The following is a 26,606-nucleotide window of genomic DNA, read 5'->3' as shown; positions in this document are numbered from 1 at the left end:
GACCAGGTTTTCTGAGGAGAGAAGTCTTGGGGGGAAAACCCTCAGTTTATTAATGAATACCTTCGGCGGAAGTTTGAATTTCTTTTCAGGTCACTTTATTTTTCTTAATAGAGATTCATAATATGTAATTGGGTTGAAAGAAATGCAGGCACTGCCGAAGGGTGCGTGGAGTTAGGAGGGAAATCATGAAAATTACGGGCCAGGGCAACGCTGAGAGCTGCCGGTGTTTGGAGAACCGGGCGGTACGGGTGACCCGGGACTCCAGGGACCCGCCACCGCCCTGCTCGCCTCCACACGCCCCCCGCCGCCGCCGAGACCGCCCCCGCTCCTGCAAAGGGTTCCTGCGCAGCCGTGACGTCACGGCGTCGGGGCGGGGCCCGCGGCGGGGGCGGGGCCGCTCCCGGATCTCGCGGAGGGGGCGGGCTGGGGGCGGTGGCCCGGCGGGGAGCGCTCAGCCTCTGAGGTACGGGCGTTTAGAGCGCGCCCGCTCGGCTGGAGGCAGGTGCGGAGAGCTGTGGGGGTCGGGATGTCAGGGCCGCCCACAGTCCCGGAGCAGACGCGCCCCGAGCAGAACGCGCCGGACCCGCGGCGCGCAGGCTTCGTGCTGGGGCTGGACGTGGGCAGCTCGGTGATTCGCTGCCACGTCTATGACCGCGCGGCGCGGATCCGCGGCTCCAGCGCTCAGAAGGTGACCGAGGAGCTGGCGTCGGGGCAGCGGGTCTGGGTCGCGCGGGGCACCCGGGATCGGGTCGCGGGGGGGCGAGAGGGCGGGACCTCCTCATCCGGCTTGGACGCAGCCACCTGCAGCACCGCGGGCCCTCCGACCTGAGCGGCGCGCCGGGACAGCCCAGGTCCCCGCATTCCCTCCCCGGGCAGGGCTGAAACTTGCGCGCCCTTTCTGTCCCGGCTGAAGACAGCAGGGGCTCGGTTTGTGACCTGGGACCGCTCACTCGCTTCCGCTCACCTGAGGATTCGCCTCTCTGGCCTCACCTGGGTGGGACTGCGGTGACTCCCGGGGCAGGGCAGGGCAGGCTGCGCGTATCCAGTCAGAGGGTGCTTTGTGACTTGCTTGGTTTTTCCTGCACTTCCTTGATAGGTGTCCAACCCTGTCTTTATTTACATTTAGGATTTTCAAATCTTGATGGAATTTAAGTTTATGTTCGTAATTCAGTTATCATCATTAACTGCTTCTCAAAGTGCTGAGCAACTGATTTCCAGAGATATGGGAAGTATTGGGCAAGTTTTGAAGGCTGTGTTGTCATTACTTTTCTCATTTCCATCTTTGACAATTCATGAAAATATCTTTTTTCTGGTTTGAGAAACCTATCAAGTCATTAGTTGTTATTAGTAAAGCAACTAACAGATTGGTATTCTTCTGTCCTCGTTTTAATGAAGTGTTGATTTCTACACCGTTGACAGCATGCCAAAAATAATGTTGATTCCATGTGATGTTTTTTATTTACTCTTCTTTCCAATACAAACATCTTTTTATGTTAGCGGTGTTGGGGGAACAGGAGCTATTAGTTACCTAACCCATCCCCAGCAGCCCTGGACTCCCTCATTTGCTTGGTTCCCACCCTTTTTCCCATCCCCTTAGAAGTGTTTCTCAGCCGCAGGGGTTGCCCAGGAGCAGGTCCAGCCAAAAGACTGCTTTGAGCGTTTGTTTTCAGGACTTCCTCATTCTGGTTTCAGGACCAGGACAGGGAGCTGGGACTAGAGCAGCTCCCTGGTCCCTTCTCTGTTCACCTCTGCAGGAACACTGCCCACCTAGCCACACACCCCACCCCTAAACCCACCTGAAAGGACTGCTGAAAGGCGGATTCTGTCCTTCAGCGACTATGTCCTCCTTATCTTTTTATGAGTCTTTATCAGAACACGATGATACTTTACACACAGTCTCCCTTACAGTTCTAGACACAAAGTACTTTTGTTTTAAGCAGTGATTTTTTTTTTTCCAAAGAAGTTGAAGTGTTTGGAACCGAAGGGATGCAGAAATTGTTAGAAGATCACGTTTCACAGTTGCTATATAATTTGGGGGGAATCATTATTTTTTTAGAAATGAGGTAAGAGTCTCAAAGATGAATCAAGATTGCTGTGAGCAGCAGAATGGTTTGCTCAGACTCAAAACTGTGGCGAAGGTGTCTGGAAAGGTACATGAGTAAATAAAAATACAAAAATTCCTTGCCCTCAGAGGATGAAGCACTATGTCTTAAATTAAGGAGCTGAAAGCAGTGCCTGTCAACCTGTGATAGGAGTTTACAGCAGTGCTTCTGAAAGTGTGGCTCCCAGCTGCTGGGGTTGAGAGAGAGAAACTAAGATTTAGAAACTTGTGTAGCAACTTGGCAGAGTCATTTTATGTCTGTTGACCTCAATAATAAAACATTTGGGATTTTACTTTGTATGTCCTTTTTTCCTAGAAAGTTGTTTTAATTGTGTCTTAAAAATTGTTGGTTCACAATGAATTACAAATCAGAAAAAAAAACCAAACAGCAACTGGTCCTTTACTTCAGATGGCTTGAGTTTTTTGGGAAAATTGGTCTTGTTGGTCTACATTGCTTCTTAGCACCAGGCTTATTACTTCATGAGTGCAGAATAAATAACTGAATTGCATTTAATCAAAGTATTAGGAAATCAGTTTGCTTCTTGGGACTCTATGGATTAGACAGAGAACTTGTGTTTATTTACTCAAGTGAAAATCACACCTCTGCTAAATTATGTTGGAAAGAATATATAATAGAAACCCAAACGTCTTAGTATAGGATTTGATTGATATTGCTAAATAAATAGCTTAAAAAGGAGAGAAAGAAAAACTGAACAGATCACCCTTTAGAGATAAGAACAAAATAGGCTTTGTTGGCCTTTTAATTAAAATTGAAATCCCAAACAGGAACCTTTACATTAGAAGGCTGGTACTAGGCCTCTCAGAAGACTTTAATTTTATCTCTTATGGCATTCATTTTTTAAGAGCAGAGGCACATTTTTAGCCTTTTTCTATAAGTTATATATTTTTAAAAATCTTTCTATGGACTCTTAAATATTGGCATTGTATACTAGAGTAGTATTCAGAGTTAGGAATCCCACATGTGAATATTTGATATTTTTAGTTTTTCAAAATGAAGAAAGTTCATCATGTTCCCCGTTGAAACATCATGCCATTGTGAGAAACCGTAAAAGATGATAACATCTTGGTTGGAAGAACAGGACAGAAAGGCCACTCCAAAGAAAACAGTGGACTCTCCAGTACCGTGTACCCTCTGGACATTCTTGAAAAACACTGGTTGTTGTCTTGTCTTTTGTTTTTAATCAACAAAACACGTTTTCTTCTTAGCTTTGATTATATTCTTGATCTAATTTCGGTTTGGTCTTCTAAACTATTGTGACATGTTTAGGGATGGTGAGCTGTCCGGGTTGGTGGAGTGGGGCGGAAGGGACCCTGAAGTGCCACGGACCCTGGTTTGTAGGCTTGACGCGATGGTGGCCACGTTGAGTTTTTTGGCGTGAGGAAGTGTTTATTGCAGTTGAGCCATTACAGTCTGTGGTCATGAAAGTATTGCATGGAAAGAACAGAAATGTTGTTTGATAGAAGGGGAATAGATTTTGTTAAATCTGTTTGTTTCTAATGAGTTCACTGGGGAATAATAGATTCTTTTTTCATATCATCCCCATGTCACCCTCATGCTCCCCACATTGTCACTGTTTTCTCACGGTTCCTTTTATTTCTCTTTATTTCGGCCTTTTCTTATGTGTTAGAGGTTTTCCTTAAATGGTGATCTTTGGTTGGTTATCTGTTCATATTTTCAGTACTATGTCTTACTTTTCTCAGCTATATCTGGTATTTGCAAGTAAAGAACTTACCTGGTTCAACCCCTCCAGAGAGTAAATCTCACACCTTCTGCCCGGTTAGGGAGGGGCAGTGGATCGGGCTGGACAAGGAGAATTGAGGATCCTTAGAAAGACTGAATCAATCCTCTGTTCAGCCCCCTCTGGCCTCCCAGCCTTCTGAGGTACCTCTAATTTTCAGGGTTCTATCCTAGAATCTGCCAGGGGTTGAACAGAGATTGTATAATCTGAGCAGCTAGTGAGGTATCCAGTTTTCTCTTCTGTGCTTAGCCCTGTATAGTAAGTCCCCTACATACGAACCTTCAAATTGCGAACTTTCAAAGATGTGAACATGTGTTCGCATGTCCAGTCACATAAGTTAGTCCGCATGTCTGGCGTACATTGTCACTTGTGTACATCCTCTACAAGTGGTTGTGCTTTTGTGTACTTTACAGTACTGTACAAGCCCAAGTAGTACAGTATCTTTATTTCTTGCTTCTTTATTTCGGAAGTAAGCGTAAAAGCAGAGGTTATGTAGCTGTTACTGCTGAAGAACTGAAGAGATTCACAATGAAGGAAATGGCAAGGGGATTTTCTTTATTTGAGGAGGCACTGTTAGTTTTTGAGGCACAGGATCCGAATGTAGAAAGGTACGCAGAGGTTGCAGCAGCCGTGCAGAATGCAATCCAGTGCTACCGTGTCACCTGTGACGAGAAAAAAAGAGCTACTACCCAGACATCACTGGATCGTTTTTTCAAGAGGGTAGATAGAATTGAATCCAGCAAGGAACCAGAACCTGTGCCATCAACGTCAGACGTGAGTGAAATCGCAGCTTGCCCTCCGTCTCCTATTGCTGATGATCCTTCATCTCTACCATCTCCCACCTTCTCTCCCTCCTCCAGTCAGTAACTCTTCTTGCCTGTTCACTCGATGCCAGCCCCTGTATGCCAGCTGTTGTACTGTACTACTGTACTTTTCAAGGTACTGTACTGTAAGATTAAAAATGTTTTCTTTATTTTTTGTGTTTGTTTTTCATGTATTATTTTTGTGAAAAGTATTATAAACCTATTACAGTACAGTGCTATATAGCCGATTGTGTTAGTTGGATACCTAGGCTAACTTTGTTGGACTTTCAAACAAATTGGATTTACCAATGTGCTCTCGGAACGGAACTCGTTCATATGTAGGGGACTTACTGTACCCACTCACTGATCGTATTAAAAACATTCGTTAAAACCTGGTCTGAGCTTCCTTGCTCTCTTCTTGCATAAATCTTTTTCATGTTTTTATTTTAATGGAGTCTTGAGAGGAATTGGAGATAAAACGCTTATGTTCAAGCCATCATTTTAACTTGAAGCCATAGATTCTTTTTATTGTATTTTTTAAATTAGCGTATGGTAAAGTTGACTTTTTTGGTGAATAAGTCCTGTGAGTTTTAGCACATATGTAGAAGTAACCCAGAAAACTCCCTTGTGCTAGCCCTTTGTAGTCAGACCCTCCTCCCACACCTAATCTCTGAAAACCCCTGATCTGTTTCCCATGACTATAGTTTTTTGTCTTTCTGAGAATGTCATATAAGTGGAACAATACAGTAAGTAGCCTTTGGAGACGGGCTTTTTTCAGCATAATGCCTTTGAGATTCATCCATACTGTGTGTATCAATAGTTCATTCTTTATTATTTCTGAATAGCAATCCACTATATGGATGTACCACATTCATTCACCTGTTGAAGTACATTTGGGTTGTTTCCAGTTTCTGGTGATTTTGGATAGAGCTGCTATAAACATTTGTGTACAGATTTTAATGTGAATGTAAGTTTTCATTTCTCTGGGTTCAATACCTAGGGGTGGGATTGTTGGGTCACATGGTAAGTAAATATTTAACCTAACAAGAAATTGCCAAATTCCCGAGTGCCTCTACCATTTTGCATTCCCACCAGCAATGTATATGAGTTCTATTTGTTCTTTACTAACACTTGATATTGTTAGTAATTTTTATTTTAGGCATCCTAATAGATGTAGTGATATCTCATTGTGGTTTTGATTTGCATTTGCCTAATTGCTAATGATGCTGAATATTTTCATGTGCATATTTTCTGTCTGTGTATCTTCTTTGATAAAGTGCCTGTTCAGGTCTTTTGGCCATTTTTTAATTGAGTTGTTTTCTTACTGTTGAGTTTTGAGATTTTTAAAATATCTTCTAGATATAAATCCTGTGTTGAATATGCGATTTGCAGATATTTTCAACCGGTCTGTACTTGGTCTTTTCATCTTCTTAACAGTATCTTTTGCAGAGCAAACATTTTTAATTTTGATGAAGCTCATTTTTTGAATATTTTTGTTCATGAATTGTACTTTTGGTGTCATGTCTAAGAACTCTTCACCTAACCCCAAGTCACAAAGATTTCCTGCTGTGATTTCCTCTAAGCATTTTACAGTTCTACATTTTACATTTAGATCTGTGATCCATTTTGAGTTAGTTTTTTGTGTAAGACGTGAGGTTTAGGTTGAGGTTAGTTTTTTTGCATGTGGATGTCTCTTTCAACTCTGTTGAAAAAGCTGTCTTTTCCCCATTGAATTGCCTTGTATATTTGTCCAAAATCAATTAGCCATACTTATGTGGGTCTATTTCTGGATTCTCTTCTGTTTCATTGATCTGTTTGCTATTTTTATGATTACACTATTTTGATTAATGATTACACTATTTTGATTACTATGGCTTTATAGTAAGTCTTGATATTGCATAATGTGATTCTTCCAATCTTTTTCAACATTGTTTTGGCTATTTTAGTTCTTTTGCTTTTCCATATAAATTTTAGAATCATCGTATCTATATCTATTAAAAATCCTAGGATTTTGATATAGAATTGTGGATGGAAATTCTTTTAGCACTCTAAAAATGTTGAGCCACTTCCTCCGGGCCTTCATGGTTCTGATGAGAAAGTCCACAGTCATTCGAATCATTATTCTGTGTATGTAATCTGTCTGGTTGCTTTCAATTTTGTTTTGTTTTGTTTTCAGTTTTCAGCATTTGAATTATGCTGGATCTGGCTGTGTAGTGCTTTGGACTTATCCTGGTAGGAGTTTTCTAAGCTTCTTAAATATTTAGATTTTAAATCTTTCACTGAGCTTGGGAATTTTTTGCAGTATTACTTCCCTGAAGTAATTTTTTTCTGCACTGAACTCTTTCTTTTCTTCTTTGGGGCCTCTGGTGACATAAACATTGTCCCACAGATCCCTGAGACTTTATTCTTTTTTTCTTTCTGTTGTTCAGATTAGAGAATTTCTATTGACCTATCCTTAAGCTTACTGACTTTCTTCTCTTATCTCCATTCTACTATTGAGCACATCCAGTATGTTTTTTATTTTAATTATTATATTTTTCTTTTTTAATTGATTTTTTCCAGCTTTATTGGGGTATGATTGCCAAATAAAAGTTGTATATATTTAAGGTATATAAATTGATGTTTTGGTATATGTATACATTGTTAATTAAATAACATAATTAATGTTAATTACTCATCATGAGTATACAGATGAGATACTCATCATCTCACATGGTTACCATTTGTGTGTTTGTGTATGTGGGTGTTGAGAACACTTGAGAACTACTCTCTTAGCAAATTTCAAGTGTATAGTACATTATTATTAACTCTAGTCACCATGGTGTACATTAGGTCTCTAGACCTTATTCATCTTATAACTGAAAGTTTGTATCCATTTCCCCCACTCCCCTAATAATTGTATTTTTTAATCCTGAAATTGTTAGAATTTCATTTTTCTTTTTTCTTTTGTTTTTTTTGGCCATGCTGCTCAGCTTGTGGGATCTTAGTTCCCCGACCAGAGATTGAACCTGGGCCTTGGCAGTGAAAGCGCCAAGTCCTAACCACTGGACTGTCAGGGAATTACCAAAATTTCGTTTTTCTTCATGTCTTTTATTTCGTTGCTGAGACTTTCTATCTTGTTTCAGAAGAATTCACCCTTACTTCTTGGAGCATTTTTGTAATAGCTGCTTTAAAGTCTTTATCAGATATCTGTGTATGGTGGTATTGGTATCTATTATCTTTTCCCATGTGAGCTGAGATTTTTCTGATTCTTAATATACCTTGTAATTTTGGATTATATCCTGGGCATTTTGATTATCATGTTATAAGACTCTGGGTCTTGTGTAAAGTCTATGACAAATGTTGATATTTTTCTTATAGTAGGCAGTTAATGCAGCTGCGTTCAGGCTACAAATGCTGACCAGCCTTCCTTGGACTTTGGTTTCAATGTTAATTCTGTTTTTAAGATCTTGGAGGTACTATTTGGATCTGCCCTGTGTAGTATGTGCCACCTAGAGGTCAGTCTGGGACCTGGGCAGTGGTCTATTTTTTCAGTTCTGCTTTTAACATCGTTGCTATGCTGTCTGGTATTATATTCATATACGTGCAGCTTCCAGGTGAGCCTAGGAATTCATCCACAACTTTCTGGAGTAGCTTTCCCAAGCTCTTCCCTCTCTGAGATCTTCCTGGGATTTTTGGTTCCCTGAGCCTCCCCCTTTTGGGTCCTCTTGCCAGAAGCTGGAGCTTTCATTATCCCATTCTGCTGGACACTTCCTATGTCCACATCTGAGGCTAGGCGTCAGGAGCACACAGAGAGAAAAACGCCATCGGGGGTTCACCTTACCCTCTTGGGCCCCCAGCTCCTCTGATTAGAGAGGAAGTTTTACCTCCCTCAGTATTTTGGGTGCTTGTGGTTACTGCTGCAGCCATCACGATGGGATAGCCAGGATATAAAAGTATGGAGGTGGGGGGGATAAAAAACAAAAGTGAGGGATTTCTCACATTCCCTCTGAGTGTTAGCAAAAACTCTACAGGTGTTTTCACTGCACCCTGATACCCACTTCTGGTTTTCAACTGCCTTGAGTCCAGGCCAGGGGGTACCAGAAGAAAAGTGGGAAACTCACCACCAGTTCAGTGGTATTCTAATTCTTATCTTCTTCCCCAGTCTGCCTGCCACCGCATACTTTTTGCAGTCCACAGATAGCTGCTCCGTGCATTCTGTCCAGGTTTTATATCTGTATTCAGTGGGAAAGAGGGGCGGGGGGGGAGTGTGCTTACTCCATCATAGCCTGAACCAGAACTCAGTACTTTATTTGCTAATTTAAGCTTTTTTTTTTAAGTTTGACTTTTTTTTTTAATTACAAAAACAACACATCTTCATTGTAGAAAACCTGAAAAATAAAGGTAAACTTAGAAAATAAAATAAAGCTAAAATCTTCTGTAAACTTATGAACTGAAGAAAACTGTTATTTTGGTGTATCCTTTTTTATTTCATATATGTATTTTTAAAAATTAGTTTATTTATTTTTGGCTACATTGGGTCTTTGTTGCTGCACATGGGCTTTCTCTAGTTGTGGCGAGCAGGGGCTACTCTTCACTGCAGTGCGTGGGCTTCTCATTGTGGTGGCTTCTCTTGTTGTGGAGCATGGGCTGTAGGTGCGCAGGCTTCCATAGTGGTGGCACGCAGGCTCAGTAGTTGTGGCTCGCGGGTTCTAAAGCTCAGGCTCAGTAGTTGCGGCACAAGGGCTTAGTTGCTCTGCAGCATATGGGATCTTCCCGGGCCAGGGCTCGAACACGTGTCCCCTGCATTGGCAGGCGGATTCTTAACCACTGAGTTACCAGGGAAGTCCCTATATATGTATTTTTTCCATGTTAACAATAAAAATCAATTAGGTAATAAATAAAATCTTGTTTTAAATTATTTTAACCAGTAACCTTAAGACCCAGGTGCTATTGACTTGATCTAATGTTGTTTATACTAAATCTTCTCTTTTCCTAAATAGGTAAAAAGTCTTTATCCTCAAGCTGGCTGGGTTGAAATTGATCCTGATATTCTCTGGCTTCAGTTTGTTGCTGTAATAAAAGAATCTGTCAAAGGTAATTGGATTTATAAAAGTAAAGATAGTCAGTAAAGTGTGTTTTGTGTGTAATAAAGAGTTTTCCTCAGGCGTCTGTAGAATTTTGTGGGTTCCCTAAGTTATACATACAGTATTTTATTGGGGTCACAGTTTCCCAGTAGTTTGGGGAGGGGAACATTTGTGGTTTACAGTGAACCACTCTGTCAAGGGAAGGTAACAGCAGCTCTGTCCTCTGCTTTAACTCTTTTTGAGCTGCAGTATTAAAGTCTCACCTTCCCTCTTGGTTCCCTGTTGTAGCTAGTGCCCATTTGATTTCCTGTTGTTTTAAAATACCAGAGGGTTATAAACAAAGTTACAACACTCAGTTCCTGCTCTCAGGAGTTTACAACTGAGTTACCTTTATTGTAAAATAAGTTTTTGTTTTGTTTTTTCCTGAGCAGCCTCTTAATGCAAAGTGCTCTCCTGGCCACAGCCAGGGTCTGAAATCTTAGCTCGTTAAGAACATTTGCAGTGCAGCCTTCTTTAAGAATATGGCGAAAGAGGACTTGTAAATTCGAAAAGGTCTTTTACTTCATTTTTCTGACTGAATTGCTTCTCCTTCTCACCTTTCTGGTTTGAAGTATTTCAAAACCTATAAAAAAGAGTTCAGAGAATACTACATTGAACAGCTGTGTACCTTCTCCTAGATTCAAATGTGTTTTACAGTGTTTACATTACCATCCTCTACAAACTTTTTTTCTTTTTGGCTGACCAATGTGAGAGTTGGTTGTGATGTAATAACCTGTCATCCCTAAATACTTCAGCATTACCTCCAAAGAAAAGGAGTATTCTCAAATGGAAACACAATGCAGTTATCACACAGGAAATTTAACATTAACCCAGTGATATGTTCTAATACTTGGTCCTCAATATTCCCCTCTTATCTCAGTCTTGAATAACTTTTTTTTCAATCCAAAATCCAACCAGAGATAAGGCATTGCCTTTAGCAGTCAGTCTGTTTAGTCTCCTTTAATCTAGACCATGTTCTTCATGACACTGAGAGTTTTCAAAAGTACAGAACAGTTAAATAGACTGTCCTGCATTTGGAGGTTGTCAGATTATTTACTTATGATCAGGTTAGGTTAAATATTTTTGGAAGGAGTACTGAAAAGAGGGGGGATGTGTCTTCCTCATTGCTCAAACTGAAGGTGTCCCTAATTTGCTCAGTGGGATAAGTTGCTTTTTTAAAAGAATATCATGAAAACACTTGAGCTGCTACATTTTAAGAAATTTGGACCTTCCAAAAATCCAAGTTTTTATTTGCATTCTAGCATCTGTTTGTGTGGAAAATAAGATCTGTGCTTCAATATTTATACTACATTCCCTGAGGACTTTCTCTTGTTGCCATCAACCAGCTTATGGCTTATATCTTTGCTTAAATTAAGATCCAATTTTTTAGTATCAATATTATCAAGAAGAAAATACAATCTGACTTACTTTAAGTAGTGTTTGTTTTTTTCTAATCTTTAAAGCAAAAAGGCCGTTTTATTATTATTACTTATAAACTTTTTTCCCTTTAAGTAAAAAAATACTACAAAATCATCCTGGTAATGCTTTATTTATTAGCTCCAACTGTGTTATTAAAATGCTAAACCCAGTTGTTTTTCTTAAAGATTATATTAAATGATTTCTTTTCCATATGATAGTATTATAAAGAAAAACTTCCTGGGCTTTTAAATGTATCTTATCTATCTTTATTTTTAGCTGCAGGACTAGAGATGAATCAAATTGTCGGTCTTGGCATTTCAACACAGAGAGCAACTTTTATTACGTGGGACAAGTAAGTGCATTGTGCAATAAGAACTCTAATGCTGGGTTCATACCACGGTGAACACATTGCTGAGAAACCTGTTTGGGTAGTTTTAAATTTGTGAAGTAAGAACAGTTTTGCTTGGTTAAGAGGGATGAAAGTGGACCTACTTTCTGGCTTAATTAAATATGCTCACTGACAACATCGTTCTCAACGGTGAAAAACTGAAACCGTTTCCACTAAGATCAGGAACAAGACAATGTTGCCCACTCTCACCACTATTATTCAACATAGTTTTGGAAGTTTTAGCCACAGCAATCAGAGAAGAAAAAGAAATAAAAGGAATCCAAATCGGAAAAGAAGAAGTAAAGCTGTCAGTGTTTGCAGATGACATGATACTTACCATACATAGAGAATCCTAAAGACGCTACCAGAAAACTACTAGAGCTAATCAATGAATTTGGTAGAGTTGCAGGATACAAAATTAATGCACATAAATCTCTTGCATTTCTATACACTAATGATGAAAAACCTGAAAGAGAAATTAAGGAAACACTCCCATTTACCATTGCAACAAAAAGAATAAAATACCTAGGAATAAACCTACCTAAGGAGAAAAAAGACCTGTATGCATAAAACTATAAGACACTGATGAAAGAAATTAAAGATGATACAAACAGATGGAGAGATATACCATGTTCTTGGATTGGAAGAATCAACATTGTGAAAATGACTCTACTACCCAAAGCAATCTACAGATTCAATGCAATCCCTATCAGACTACCACTGACATTTTTCACAGAACTAGAACAAAAAATTTCACAATTTGTATGGAAACACAAAAGACCCCGAATAGCCAAAGCAATCTTGAGAAAGAAAAACGGAGCTGGAGGAATAAGGCTCCCTGACTACAGACTATACTACAAAGCTATAGTAATCAAGACAGTATGGTACTGGCACAAAAACAGAAATATAGATGAATGGAACAGGATAGAAAGCCCAGAGATAAACCCACACACATATGGTCACCTTATTTTTGATAAAGGAGGCAAGAATATACAATGGAGAAAAGACAGCCTCTTCAATAAGTGGTGCTGGGAAAACTGGACAGCTACATGTAAAAGAATGAAATTAGAACACTCCCTAACACCATACACAAAAATGAACTCAAAATGGATTAAAGACCTAAATGTAAGGCCAGACACTATCAAACTCTTAGAGGAAAACATAGGCAGAACACTCTATGACATAAATCACAGCAAGATCCTTTTTGACCCACCTCCTAGAGAAATGGAAATAAAAGCAAAAATAAACAAATGGGATCTAATGAAACTTAAAAGCTTTTGCACAGCAAAGGAAACTATAAACAAGGCGAAAAGACAACCTTTAGAATGGGAGAAAATTAATCTCCAAAATTTACAAGCAGCTCATGCAGGTAAATATCAAAAAAACCCAAACAACCTAATCCAAAAATGGGCAGAAGACCTAAATAGACATTTCTCCAAAGAAGATACACAGATTGCCAACAAATGCATGAAAGGATGCTCAACATCACTAATCATTAGAGAAATGCAAATCAAAACTACAATGAGGTATCACCTCACACCAGTCAGAATGGCTCTCATAAAAAACCTACAAACAATAAATGCTGGAGAGGGTGTGGAGAAAAGGGAACCCTCTGGCACTGTTGGTGGGAATGTAAATTGATACAGCCACTATGGAGAACACTATGGAGGTTCCTGAAAAAACTAAAAATAGAACTACCATATGACCCAGCAATCCCACTACTGGGCATATACCCTGAGAAAACCATAATACAAAAAGAGTCATGTACCACAATGTTCATTGCAGCTCTACTTACAATAGGCAGGACATGGAAGTCACCTAAGTGTCCGTCGACAGATGAATGGATAAAGATGATGTGGCACATACATACAATGGAATAATACTCAGCCATGAAAAGAAATGAATTGAGTTATTTGTAGTGAGGTGGATGGATGTAGAGTCTGTCATACAGAGTGAAGTAAGTCAAAAAGGGAAAAACAAATACTGTATGCTACCACATATATATGGAATCTGAAAAAAAAAAGATCTGAAGAACCTAGGGGCAGGACAGGAATAAAGACACAGACATGGAGAATGGACTTGAGGACATGGGGAGGGGGAAGGGTAAGCTGGGACCAAGTGGGAGAGTGGCATGGACTTATATATACTACCAAATGTAAAATAGATAACTAGTGGGAAGCAGCCGCATAGCACAGGGAGATCAGCTCAGTACTTTGTGACCACCCAGAAGGGTGGGATAGGGAGGATGGGAGGGAGATGCAAGAGGGAGGAGATATGGGTATATATGTATATGTATAGCTGATTCACTTTGTTAGAAAGCAGAAACTAACACACCATTGTAAAACAATTATACTCCAATGAAGATGTTAAAAAATAAAATGCTTGCTGCATGTCAGCTGGGCCTAATTTATATAAAGTAATAGTAATAAAAAGACTGTTGCTTTCATTAAAATTCAAATAAGCACGGATTGAAGATCTGAAAAATTAGTTTATACTTAAAAAGATTCAGGAGAACCTGACAAATTTCAGAAACACAAGACTATATAATATGATTTATATTTTCAGTCTACTCCAAATTTAATACTGAAGTACCTACAGCATATGAGGTATGTGTGGATTAAACACAATAATAATACCATAATGGCTACCATATAGTGATTACCTGTGATACTTCCTTCAGGTTCCAGTGTCCTTACAACAAACCTGTTATTTAGTTGTTAAGTGTATTTTTACAGAGAAAGAAACTGAGGCTCAGAGAAATAAGTAAGTTATTCAAGGTCACTCAGTTAATAAATCAAGGCAAGATTCCAGATTATTTTTTTGATCCCAAAGAATATGCTCTTTCCACTACCCCCATATTGCCTTCAACAGGTGTTTCTTGTCTTAAAAACAATAACAACAGAAATGCTGTAAAATGTTCCTCTGTTACAAAGCCCTAGATCCCAAAGGGCACCTTGAGCTTGGGGCAGTGGGGAAGAAAAGTGGTGGATGTAGGGGGTAAGGGTAAATCTAAGAAGTATAATCAGGGTGAATTCATGCGGACTTGGCCTTTAATTCAGTTTGAGGAAAGAGGAAGAAGTTTATATTTTCCAGTATTTGACTGGGTGGGATCAAGATGGTGGAGTAGGGAGACCCTGAGCTCACCTCCCCCCACAAACACATCAAAACTACAATGACATATAGAGCAGCTCTCTCTGAGAACAGCCTGAAGACTAGCAGAATGGCTCTTCTACAACCAAGGTTATTAAGGAAAGTGGAGTCTGGTAGGAAGGAAGGAGAAGTGATCTAATTGGGACCCACACCCCTAGTGGGTGGCCCAGAAGAGGAGGGGATATCACAGGCTTGGGCATCCTCCCTAAGGATCAAGGGGTTTGAGCCCCATATTGGGCATCCTAGCCCTGAGGTCAAGCACAAGGAAGATAAGCCTACTTGGTTTGAAAACCAGCGGGGCTTTATCATAGAGCCATAGAAACTGAGACTGCAGTTTTGAAGAGCGTACACAGACTCGCCTGCTCCCAGTCCCAGTGCAGAAGCAGCAGATTGAAAACACCTCATGCTCTGTCTGTCCTGCCAGGAGTGCCCCAGCACGCCTCCCAGCCCGAACTGGTCTCCTGCTCCAGCCCCACCTGCTCTAGTGCTGTTCCCAACCAAGGCAGTAACAACCACTGCACCAGGGAGAAGCTGAGCTAGCTCACATTTGCAGCTCCAGCCCCTCGGGCCCCAGCCCTGCCTCTGACCAAAGTGGAGACCGCCATCACACTGGGGAGAAGTGGCACTAGCTCAGATTTGCAACTCCAGCCCCTTTGGCTCTGGGCCTGCTCTAAGCCTGGGAGAAGCCCCAGCTCACACCTGGCTCCAGTTCTAACTCTTCCTACTCCAGCCCCATGCCCTGCTAAGGTGGCAGCTGCCAGTGCACCCCAGGTGAAGACATGGTTAGTGCTCACTTCAGGTCCAGCTCTCCCACCAAAACCACTGGGCACATGCAGACTGCATGGGGATACTCCCACACAAGGACATGCCTTTAAGACTGGGATAGGTAACTGTTTCACCTAATTTCATAGAGACAAAAAGAGAAAGTCAAACAAAGTGAGAAGACAAATGACTATGTTCCAAACAAAGGAATAGGTAGAAACCCCAGAAAAAAAAAACCCTAAAGAAACAGAGAGAAGTAATTTACTTGATAAAGAGCTTAAAGCAATAGTAATAACAATGCTCATTGAACTCGGGAAAAGAATAGAGGAACACAGTAAGAACTTTAACAAAGAACTAGAAAATATAAAAAAGAACCAATCAGAGCTGAAGAATACAATAATTGAAATGAAAAATTCACTAGAAGGAATTACCAGCAGATTAGGTAATACGCAGGAATGCATAAGTGACCTGGAAGACAAAATAGTGGAAATCACACAATCAGAACAGCAAAAAGAAAAAAAAATTTTTTTAAGTATAGTTTAAGGGATCTGTAGGATAACATCAAGCATACTAACATTCACATTATAGGGGTCCCAGAGGGAGACGAGAGAAAGGGGCAGAAAACATATTTGATGAGATTATGGCTGAACCCTAACCTGAAGAAGGAAACAGATACCCAGGTCCAGAAGCACAGAGAGTCCCAAACAAGATGAACCCAAACAGACCCACATGAAGACATATCATAATTGAAATGACAAACGTTAAAGAGAGAATTCTAAAGGCAGTAAGAGAAAAACAAAGAGTCACATACAAAGGAACTCCCATAAGGCTACCAGCTGATTTTTCAGCAGAAACTTTGCAGGCCAAAAGGGAGTGGCACGATATACTTAAAGTGCTGAAAGGGAAAAACCTACAACCTAGGATACTCTACCCAACAAAGTCAAAGTGTTTCCCAGACAAGCAAAAACTAAGAGTTCATCACTACTAAACTGGCCTTACAAGAAATGTTAAAGGGTCTTCTTTAAGTGAAAAAGAAAGGCCTATAACAAGAAATAAGAAAATATTTGAAGGAAAAAATCTCACTGGTATATGTAAATGTATTGTAAAGGCAGTTGATCAACCACTTAAGTAAGCTACTATGAAGGTTAAAAGACAAAATTGTAAAATCAACTATTAATCAACTACAACTACAATAAACAGTTAAGGGATATTCATAAAAATGTTAACTATGATACCAAAACATAAAATGTTGGGGGGGGGCTTAGTAAAAAAAGTAGAGCTTTTAGAATGTGTTTGAACTTAAATGACTATCATTCTAAAACAAGTAGATATATTTATAGATATGAACCTCATGGTAACTGCAAATCAAAAACCTACAGTAGATACACAAAAAGCAAAGAGAAAGGAACCGAAACATAATATTTAAAAAGTTATTAAACCCAAAGAGAAGAGATTAAAAGAAGAAAAGAACAAAGAAATACAAAAACAACCAGAAAACAAGTAACAAAATGGCAATAGATACATACCTATTAATCATCACTTCTAATGTAAGTAGACTAAATGCTCCAATCAAAAGACACAGGGTAGCTGATTAGATTAAAAAACCAAGATCCATGTATATGCTGCCTACAAGAGACTCACTTCAGAGCTAAAGACACACCCATTGATAGTGGAGGGATTAAAAAAGATATTTCAGGGGGCTTCCCTGGTGGCGCAGTGGTTGAGAATCTTCCTGCCGATGCAGGGGACACGGGTTCGAGCGCTGGTCTGGGAAGATCCCACATGCCACGGAGCAACTGGGCCCGTGAGCCACAACTACTGAGCCTGCGCGTCTGGAGCCTGTGCTCCGCAACAAGAGAGGCCACGATAGTGAGAGACCCGTGCATCGCGATGAAGAGTGGCCCCCGCTTGCCGCAACTAGAGAAAGCCCTCGCACAGAAACGAAGACCCAACACAGCCAAAAATAAAATAAAAAAAAAGAAAGATGAAGAGTGGCCCCCGCTTGCCGCAACTAGAGAAAGCCCTCGCACAGAAACGAAGACCCAACACAGCCAAAAATAAAATTAAAAAAAAGAAAGATATTTCATGCAAATGGAAATGAAAAGCTGGGGTAGCAGTACTCATATCAGACAAAATAGACTTTAAAACAAAATCTATAACAAAAGACAATTTAGGACATTAAATAATGATAAAGAGGTCAATCCAAGAAGAGGATATTAGACTTGTTAACATATATGCACCCAATACAGGAGCGCCTAAGTATATAAAGTAAATATTAACAGACATAAAGGAAGAAATTGACAGTAATACAATAATAATAGGGGATTTTAATACCCCAATCACATTAATGAATAGATCATCCAGACAGAAAATCAATAAGGACACACTGGCTTTAAATGACATTTTAGACCAGATGGACTTAATTGATATCTGTAGAATATTACATTCTAAACCAGCAAAATACACATTCTTCTCAAGTGCACATGGAACATTCTCCAGGATAGATCACATGCTAGGCCACAAAAGAAGTCTCAGTAAATTTACGAAGATTGACATTAAATCCAGCATCTTTTCTGACCACAGCAGTGTGAAACTAGAAATCAATAGCAAGAAGAAAACTGGTAAAAACACAAACAAGTGGAGACTGAAAACATACTATAAAAAAGCCATTGGGTCAACAAAGAAATTAAAGAAGAAGTCAAAAAATACCTTGAGATGAATGAAAATAGAAACACAACGTCCAAAATCTATGGGACACAACAAAAACAATTCTAAGAGGGCAGTTTATAATAATAGAAGCCTACCTCAAGAAAAAAGAAAAATCTCAAATTAACAACCTAACTTTCCCTCTAAAGGAATTAGAAAAAGAAGAGCAAGCAAAGTCCAAAGTCAGTAGAAGGAAAAAAATAATAAAGATCAGAGTGGAAATAGATAAAATAGAGACCAAAAAACAATAGAAAAGATAAACTAAGAGCTGTTTTTTTGAAAAGATAAACAAAATTGATAAACTTTAGCCAGACTCATTAAGAAAAAGAGAGAGTGCTCAAATTTAAAACATAAGAAATGAAAGAGAAGTTACAACTGATAGAAGTTACAACTGATATCACAGAAATACAATCATAAGAGAATAATGCAAACAGTAATATGCTAACAAATTGGACAACTTAGAATAAGTGGATAAATTCCGAGAAACATACAGTTTTCCAAGACTGAATCAGGAAGAAACAGAAAATCTGAATAGATTGATTATTAGTATTGAAATGGAATCAGTAATCAAAAGACTCCCAACACACAAAAGTCTGGGACTAGATGACTTCACAGGGGAATTCTACCAAACATTTAAAGAAAAGTTAATATGTATGCTTCTCAAACTGTTTCAAAAAATTAAAGAGGTGGACTTCCCTGGTGGTGCAGTGGTTAAGAATCCGCCTGCCAATGCAGGGGACATGGTTTTAGCCCTGGTCCGGGAAGATCCCACATGCCATGGAGCAACTAAGCCTGTGCACCACAACTACTGAGCCTGCGTCTAGAGCCCGCGAGCCACAACTACTGAGCCTGTGTGCCACAACTACTGAAGCCCGCACACCTAGAGCCTGTGCTCCGCAACAAGAGAAGCCACCGCAATGAAAAGCCCGTGCACCGCAACAAAGTGTAGCCCCTGCTCGCTGCAACTAGAGAAAGCCTGCGTGCAGCGATGAAGACCCAGTGCAGCCATAAATAAATGAATAAACAAACAGACAAACAAATAAATAAATAAATAAAAGAGGAGAGAACTCTTCCCACCTCATTCTATGAGGCCAGCATTACCCTGATACCAAAATCAGATAAAGATACTACAAAAAAAATATACAGGCCCATATAGCTGATGAAATAGATGCAAGAATCCTCAACAAAATATTAGCAAACCGAATTCAACAATATGTAAAAGGATCATACATCATGATCAAGGGGGATTTATTCCCGGGATGTGAGGATGGTTCAATATCTGCAAATCAATCAATTAACATGATACACCACATTAACATAACCAAGGATAAAAATCACATGATCATCTCAATAGATGCAGAAAAAGCATTTGGCAAAATTCAATATCCATTCGTGATAAAAACTGTCAACAAAGTTGGTATAGAAGGAACAAACCTCAACATAATAAAGGCCATCTGACAAACCCACAGCTGGCATCATACTCAGTGGTGAAAAGCTGGAAGTATTTCCTTTAAGATCAGGGACAAGATGAGGATGCCCACTCTTCCCACTTCTATTTAATATAGTATTGGAAGTCCTAGCCACGGCAATCAGACAAGAAAAAGAAATAAAAGACATTCAAATTGAAAGGGAAGAAGTAAAACTACCACTGTTTGCAGATGACATGATACTATATAAGGAAAACCTTTGACTCCACCAAAAAAACTGCTAGAATAAACGAATTCAGTAAAGTTGCAGGATACAAGATTAATATAAAGAAATTTGTTGCATTTCTGTACACTAATAACAAAAAAATGAATCCCATTTATAAATCAAAAAGAATAAAATATCTAGGAATAAATTTAATGAAGGAGGTGAAAGACACGTACTCTGAAACCTATAAGACATAGATGAAGGAAATTGAAGAGGATAGAAATAAATGGAAATATATCCCATGTTCATGGGTTAGGAGAATTAGCATTATTAAAATATCCATACTGCCCAAAGCAATCTACAGATCTAATGCAATACCTATCAAAATACCCATGACATTTTTCACAGAACTAGAACAAATAATCCTAAAATTTGTATGGAACCACAAAAGACCCTGAACAGTAAAGCAGTCTTGAGAAAAAAGAACAAGGTTGGAGGTATCTCTGCTCTCTGACTTCAGACTATACTACAGAGCTAAAGTAATGAAAACAGTGTGGTATCAGCACAAAAACAGATACATAGATCAATGGAACAGAATAGAGAACCCAGAAATAAACCTATGCACACATGGTCAATTAATCTATGGCAAAGGAGGCAAGAATATATAATTTTTTAAAAAGACTGTTCAATAAGTGGTATTGGGAAAACTGGACCAGCTACACATAAAAGAATGAAATTAGAACATTTTCTCACACTATTTACAAAAATAAACTCAAGATGAATTAAAGACCTAAATGTAAGACCTGAAATCATAAAACTAGAAGAAAACATAGGTACTACACTTTTTGACATTGGTCATAGCTATATTTCTTTGGCTTTATCTCCTTAGGCAAGGGGAATAAAAGCAAAAATAAACAAATGGGACATAATCAAACTCAAAAACTCTTGTACAACAAAGGAAACCATCAACAAAACAAAAAGGGAACCTACCAAATGGAAGAAGATATTTGCAAATGATACATCTGGTAAGGGTTTACTATCCAAAATATATAAAGAACTCATACAACTCAATATGACAAAAAAAATAGCCAACCCAATTTAAAAAGGGCAGAGAATCTGAACAGACAGTTTTCCAAAGAAGTCATACAGATGGCCAAAAGGCACATGAAAAGATGCTCAACATCACTTATCATCAGGGAAATACATTTCAGAACCACAATGAGCTATCACCTCATACCTATTAGAATGACTGTTATCAAAAAGAAAAAAAATAACAAATGTTGGCAAGGATGTGGAGAAAAGGGAACCCTTGTGCACTGTTGGTGGGTAAATTGGTGCAGCCACTGTGGAAATCAGTATGGAAGTTCCTCAAGAAATTAAAAATAGAACTACCATATGATTTAGCCATTCCACTCCTGGGTATTTATCTGATGAAAACACTAATTTGAAAAGATATGTTCACCTCAGTGTTTATAGCAGCATTATTTACAATGGCCAAGACATGGAAGCAACCTAAGTGTCCATCAATAGATAGAAGGATAAAGAAGATGTGTTATATATATAGAAACATAGGACTATATATATATGTGTGTATATATATATATTTATATATAGGACTATTACTCAGCCATAAAAAAGGATGAAATTTTGCCATTTGCAACAACATGGATGGACTTGGAGGGTATTATGCTTGGTGAAATAAGTCAGGCAGAGAAAGACAAATACTGCGTTTCACTTAATATGCAGAACAAATGAAACATATACAAACAAATGAACAAATATAACAAAACAGAAACAGGCTTACCGATACTGAGAACAAACTAGTGGTTACCAGAGGGGAGAGGTGTCAGGGTTGGGCCAAGATAGGTGAAGGAGATGAAGAGCTACAAATACCAGGTGTAAAATAAATAGGTTTCAAGGATGTTATGTACAGCACAGGGGATATAGACAGTATTTTATAATATCTTTCTATGGCGTATATTTTATAAAAATATTGAATTACTATGTTGTACACCTAAAACTAATATAATATTGTAAGTCAACTATACTTCAGTTAAAAAAAACTTAGTTTAATTTAAAAAAATAACTTACCAGTATTTCTGGTCTTGATGTTTGGGAGGACGTGAAAGAAATTACAGAGAATATAAGAGGAGGAATGAGTTAGGTGATGATGAGGGTGGGTAGAAGGAAACTTGATGAAGTGTGTGGTTTGGGACATGTGAATGTGGAGATATCCCACAGTTTTAGACAGGCATGGCTTATTTCCTCCAGAGAGGTACTCTTCCTTTTTCTCGTTTTGTTTTGTTTTGTTGTTGTGGTTTTTTTTTTTGCTGCACCATGGGACATATGGGATCTTAGTTCCCCAGCCAGGGATGGAACCCACACCCCGTGCATTGGAAGCACGGAGTCTTAACAACTGGACCACCAGGGAAGTCCCTAGGTACTCTTTTTTTTTTTTTTTCAGCTGCATTGGGTCTTTGTTGCTGTGCACAGGCTTTCTCTAGTTGTGGCGAGGGGGGGCTGCTCTTTGTTGTGGTGCGCGGGCTTCTCATTGCAGTGGCTTTTCTTGTTGTGGAGCTCAGGCTCTAGGCATGTGGGCTTCAGTAGTTGCAGCATGCAGGCTCAGTAGTTGCGGCATGTGGGCTCAGTAGTTGTGGTGCATGGGCTCAGTTGGTGTGGGATCTTCCCAGACCAGGGATCGAACCCGTGTCCCCTGCATAGGCAGGCGGATTCTTAACCACTGCACCACCAGGGAAGTCCTCGTGCTCATTGCTGAGAGAAAAAGAGAGACAGATTTGACCCTGTGGAACAACCTATTGTTCATCTAGCCCCAGCCAGCGCCTCCTCTTCCCAGCTCATTGTTTTTTCCTCCAGTGTCCATGGTGCATTCTGTCATCATGGCCATAGAAACTTTGTTTTCCTTAGAATTGCTGTTAGGAAGTCTAAAACTTTGAACTTTCTTTTCATTTTTCTCCTCATTCCCCCCCCCCACCCGTCAGATGCCAGGAAACTCTTTTTGTTTGTTTGTTTTTATTTCTGTTACTCTAGGAGGTGGGTCAAAAAGATCTTGCTGTGATTTATGTCAAAGAGTGTTCTTCCTATGTTTTCCTCTAAGAGTTTTATAGTGTCTGGTCTTACATTTATGTCTTTAATCCATTTTCAGTTTATTTTTGTGTATGGTGTTAGGGAGTGTTCTAATTTCATTCTTTTACATGTACCTGTCCAGTTTTCCCAGCACCACTTATTGAAGAAACCCTTTTCTCCATTGTATATCCTTGCCTCCTTTGTCGTAGATTAGCTGACCATAGATGCATGGGTTTATCTCTGGACTTTTTATCCTGTTCCTTTGATCTATATATGTGGTTTTTTGCCAGTACTGTATTGTCTTGATTACTGTAGCTTTGTAGTATGATCTGAAGTCAGCGAGTCTGACTCCTCCAAGTCCGTTTTTTTCCCTCAAGATTGCTTTGGCTATTCGGGGTCTTTTGTGTCTTCATACAAATTTTAAGATTTTTTTGTTCTAGTTCTGTAAAAAATGCCATTGGTAATTTGATAGGGATTGCACTGATTCTGTAGATTGCTTTGGGTAGTATAGTCATTTTCACAATACTGATTCTTCCAATCCAAGAACATGGTATATCTCTCCATCTGTTTGTGTCATCTTTGATTTCTTTCATCAGTGTCTTATAATTTTCTGAGTACAGATCTTTTACCTCCTTAGGTAGGTTTATTCCTAGGTATTTTATTCTTTTTGTTGCAGTGGTGAATGGGATTGTTTCCTTCATTTCTCTTTCTGATCTTTCATTGTTAGTGTATAGGAATGCAAGAGATTTTTGTGCATTAATTTTGTATCCTGCAACTTTACCAACTTCATTGATTAGCTCTAGTAGTTTTCTGGTGGCATCTTTAGGATTTTCTATGTATAGTATCATGTCATCTGCAAACAGTGGCAGTTTTACCTCTTTTTCAATTTGTGTTCCTTTTATTTCTTTTTCTTCTCTGATTGCCATGGCTAGGACTTCCAAAACTATGTTGAATGATAGTGGCGAGAGTGGACATCCTTGTCTTGTTCCTGATCTTAGAGAAGATGCTTTCAGTTTTTCACCATTGAGAATGATGTTTGCTGTGGGTTTGTCATATATGGCCATTTTTTGAGGTAGGTTCCCTCTATGCCCACTTTCTGGAGAGTTTTTATCATAAATGGGTGTTGAATTTTGTCAAAAGCTTTTCTGCATGTATTGAGATGATCATATGGTTTTTATTCTTCAATTTGTTAATGTGGTGTATCACATTGATTGATTTGCATATATTGAAGAATCCTTGCATCCCTGGGATAAATCCCAGTTGATCATGGTGTATGATCCTTTTAATGTATTGTTGGATTCTGTTTGCTAGTATTTTGTTGAGGATTTTTGCATCTATATTCATCAGTGGTATTGGTCTGTAATTTTCTTTTTTTGTAGTATCTTTGTCTGGTTTTGGTATCAGGGTGATGGTGACCTCATAGAATGAGTTTGGGAGTGTTCCTTCCTCTGCAATTTTTTGGAAGAGTTTGAGAAGGATAGGTGTTAGCTCTTTTCTAAATGTTTGATAGAATTCGCCTGTGAAGCCATCTGGTCCTGGACTTTTGCTTGTTGGAAGATTTTTAATCACAGTTTCAATTTCATTACTTGTGATTGGTCTGTTCATATTTTCTATTTCTTCCTGGTTCAGTCTTGGAAGGTTATACCTTTCTAAGAATTTGTCTGTTTCTTCCAGGTCGTCCATTTTATTGGCATAGAGTTGCTTGTAGTAGTCTCTTAGGATGCTTTGTATTTCTGTGGTGTCTGTTGTTACTTCTTTTTCATTTCCAATTTCATTGATTTTAGTCCTCTCCCTCTTTTTCTTGATGAGTTTGGCTAAAGGTTTACCAATTTTGTTTGTCTTCTCAAAGAATCAGCTTTTAGTTTTATTGATCTTTGCTATTGCTTTCTTTGTTTCTATTTCATTTATTTCTCCTCTAATCTTGATGATTTCTTTCCTTCTACTAACTTTGGGTTTTGTTTGTTCTTCTTTCTCTAGTTGCTTTAGGTGTAAGGTTAGATTATTTATTTGAGATTTTTCTTGTTTCTTGAGGTAAGATTGTATTGCTATAAACTTCCCTCTTAGAACTGCTTTTGCTGCACCCCATAGGTTTTGGATCATTGTGTTTTTGTTGTCATTTGTCTCTAGGTATTTTCTGATTTCCTCTTTGATTTCTTCAGTGGTCTCTTGGTTCTTTAGTAATGTATTGTTTAGCCTCCATGTGTTTGTGTTTTTTACGTTTTTTCCCCCTGTAATTGATTTCCAATCTCATAGCATTGTGGTCGGAAAAGATGCTTGATATGATTTCAGTTTTCTTAAATTTACCAAGGCTTGATTTGTGATCCAAGATGTGATCTTTCCTGGAGAATGTTCCATGTGCACTTGAGAAGAAAATGTAATCTGCTGTTTTCGGATGGAATGTCCTAGAAATATCAATTAAATCTATCTGGTCTATTGTGTCATTTAAAGCTTGTGTTTCCTTTTTAATTTTCTATCTGGATGATCTGTCCATTGGTGTAAGTGAGGTGTTAAAATCCCCCACTATTTTTGTGTTGCTGTCGATTTCCTCTTTTATAGCTGTTAGCATTTGCCGTATGTATTGAGGTGCTCCTATGTTGGGTCCATATATATTTATAATTGTTATATCTTTTTCTTGGATTGATCCCTTGATCATTATGTAGTGGCCTTCCTTCTATCTCGTAATATTCTTTATTTTAAAGTCTATTTTATCTGATACGAGTATAGCTACTCCAGCTTTCTTTTGATTTCCATTTGCATGGAATATCTTTTTCCATCCCCTCACTTTCAGTCTGTATGTGTCCCTAGGTCTGAAGTGGGTGTGTTGTAGACAGCATATATATGGGTCTTGTTTTTGTATCCATTCAGCTAGACTGTTTCTTTTGGTTGGAGCATTTAATCCATTCACGTTTAAGGTAATTATCGATATGTATGTTCCTATGACCATTTTCTTAATTTTGGGGGGTTTGTTTTTGTAGGTCCTTTTCTTCTCTTGTTTTCCCACTTAGAGAAGTTCCTTTAGCATTTGTTGTAGAGCTGGTTTGGTGGTGCTGAATTCTCTTAGCTTTTGCTTGTCTGTAAAGCTTTTGATTTCTCCATCGAATCTGAATGAGATCCTTGGTGGGTAGAGTAATCTTGGTTGTAGGTTCTTCCCTTTCATCGCTTTAAGTATATCATGCCACTCCCTTCTGGCCTGTAGAGTTTCTGCTGAGAAATCAGCTGTTAACCTTATGGGAGTTCCCTTGTATGTTATTTGTCGTTTTTCCCTTGCTGCTTTCAATAATTTTTGTTTGTCTGTAATTTTTACCAGTTTGATTACTATGTGTCTCGGCGTGTTTCTCCTTGGGTTTATCCTGTATGGGACTCTCTGCGCTTCCTGGACTTGGGTGGCTATTTCCTTTCCCATGTTAGGGAAGTTTTTGACTATAATCTCTTCAAATATTTTCTCTGGTCCTTTCTCTCTCTCTTCTCCTTCTGGAACCCCTATAATGCGAATGTTGTTGCGTTTAATGTTGCCCCAGACGTCTCTTAGGCTGTCTTCATTTCTTTTCATTCTTTTTTCTTTATTCTGTTCCATGGCAGTGAATTCTACCATTCTGTCTTCCAGGTCACTTCTCTGTTCTTCTACCCCAGTTATTCTGCTATTGATTCCTTCTAGTGTATTTTTCATTTCAGTTATTGTATTGTTCATCTCTGTTT

At 39.0% G+C, this 26,606-nt stretch overlaps 1 protein-coding gene across 3 annotated transcripts in view; it reads left to right on the top strand.

The window, feature by feature from the left end:
- The first annotated feature begins 475 nt into the window (after positions 1–475).
- GK5 (glycerol kinase 5) overlaps positions 476–26,606 on the top strand; it is an 81,152-nt gene continuing 55,021 nt past the window's right edge. For all 3 annotated transcript variants that reach the window (XM_007188075.2, XM_007188073.2, XM_007188072.2), the window contains exons 1-3: positions 476–688; positions 9,647–9,740; positions 11,465–11,540. In XM_007188075.2, coding sequence (XP_007188137.1) covers positions 527–688; positions 9,647–9,740; positions 11,465–11,540 — 332 coding nt within the window. In that variant the 5' untranslated portion in view covers positions 476–526. The remainder of the gene's footprint in view (positions 689–9,646; positions 9,741–11,464; positions 11,541–26,606) is intronic.

The sequence above is a fragment of the Balaenoptera acutorostrata genome, chromosome 4, assembly GCF_949987535.1.
Source record: "Balaenoptera acutorostrata chromosome 4, mBalAcu1.1, whole genome shotgun sequence".
NCBI lineage: Eukaryota > Metazoa > Chordata > Mammalia > Artiodactyla > Balaenopteridae > Balaenoptera > Balaenoptera acutorostrata.
This window is presented reverse-complemented; position numbering and strand designations above follow the sequence as displayed.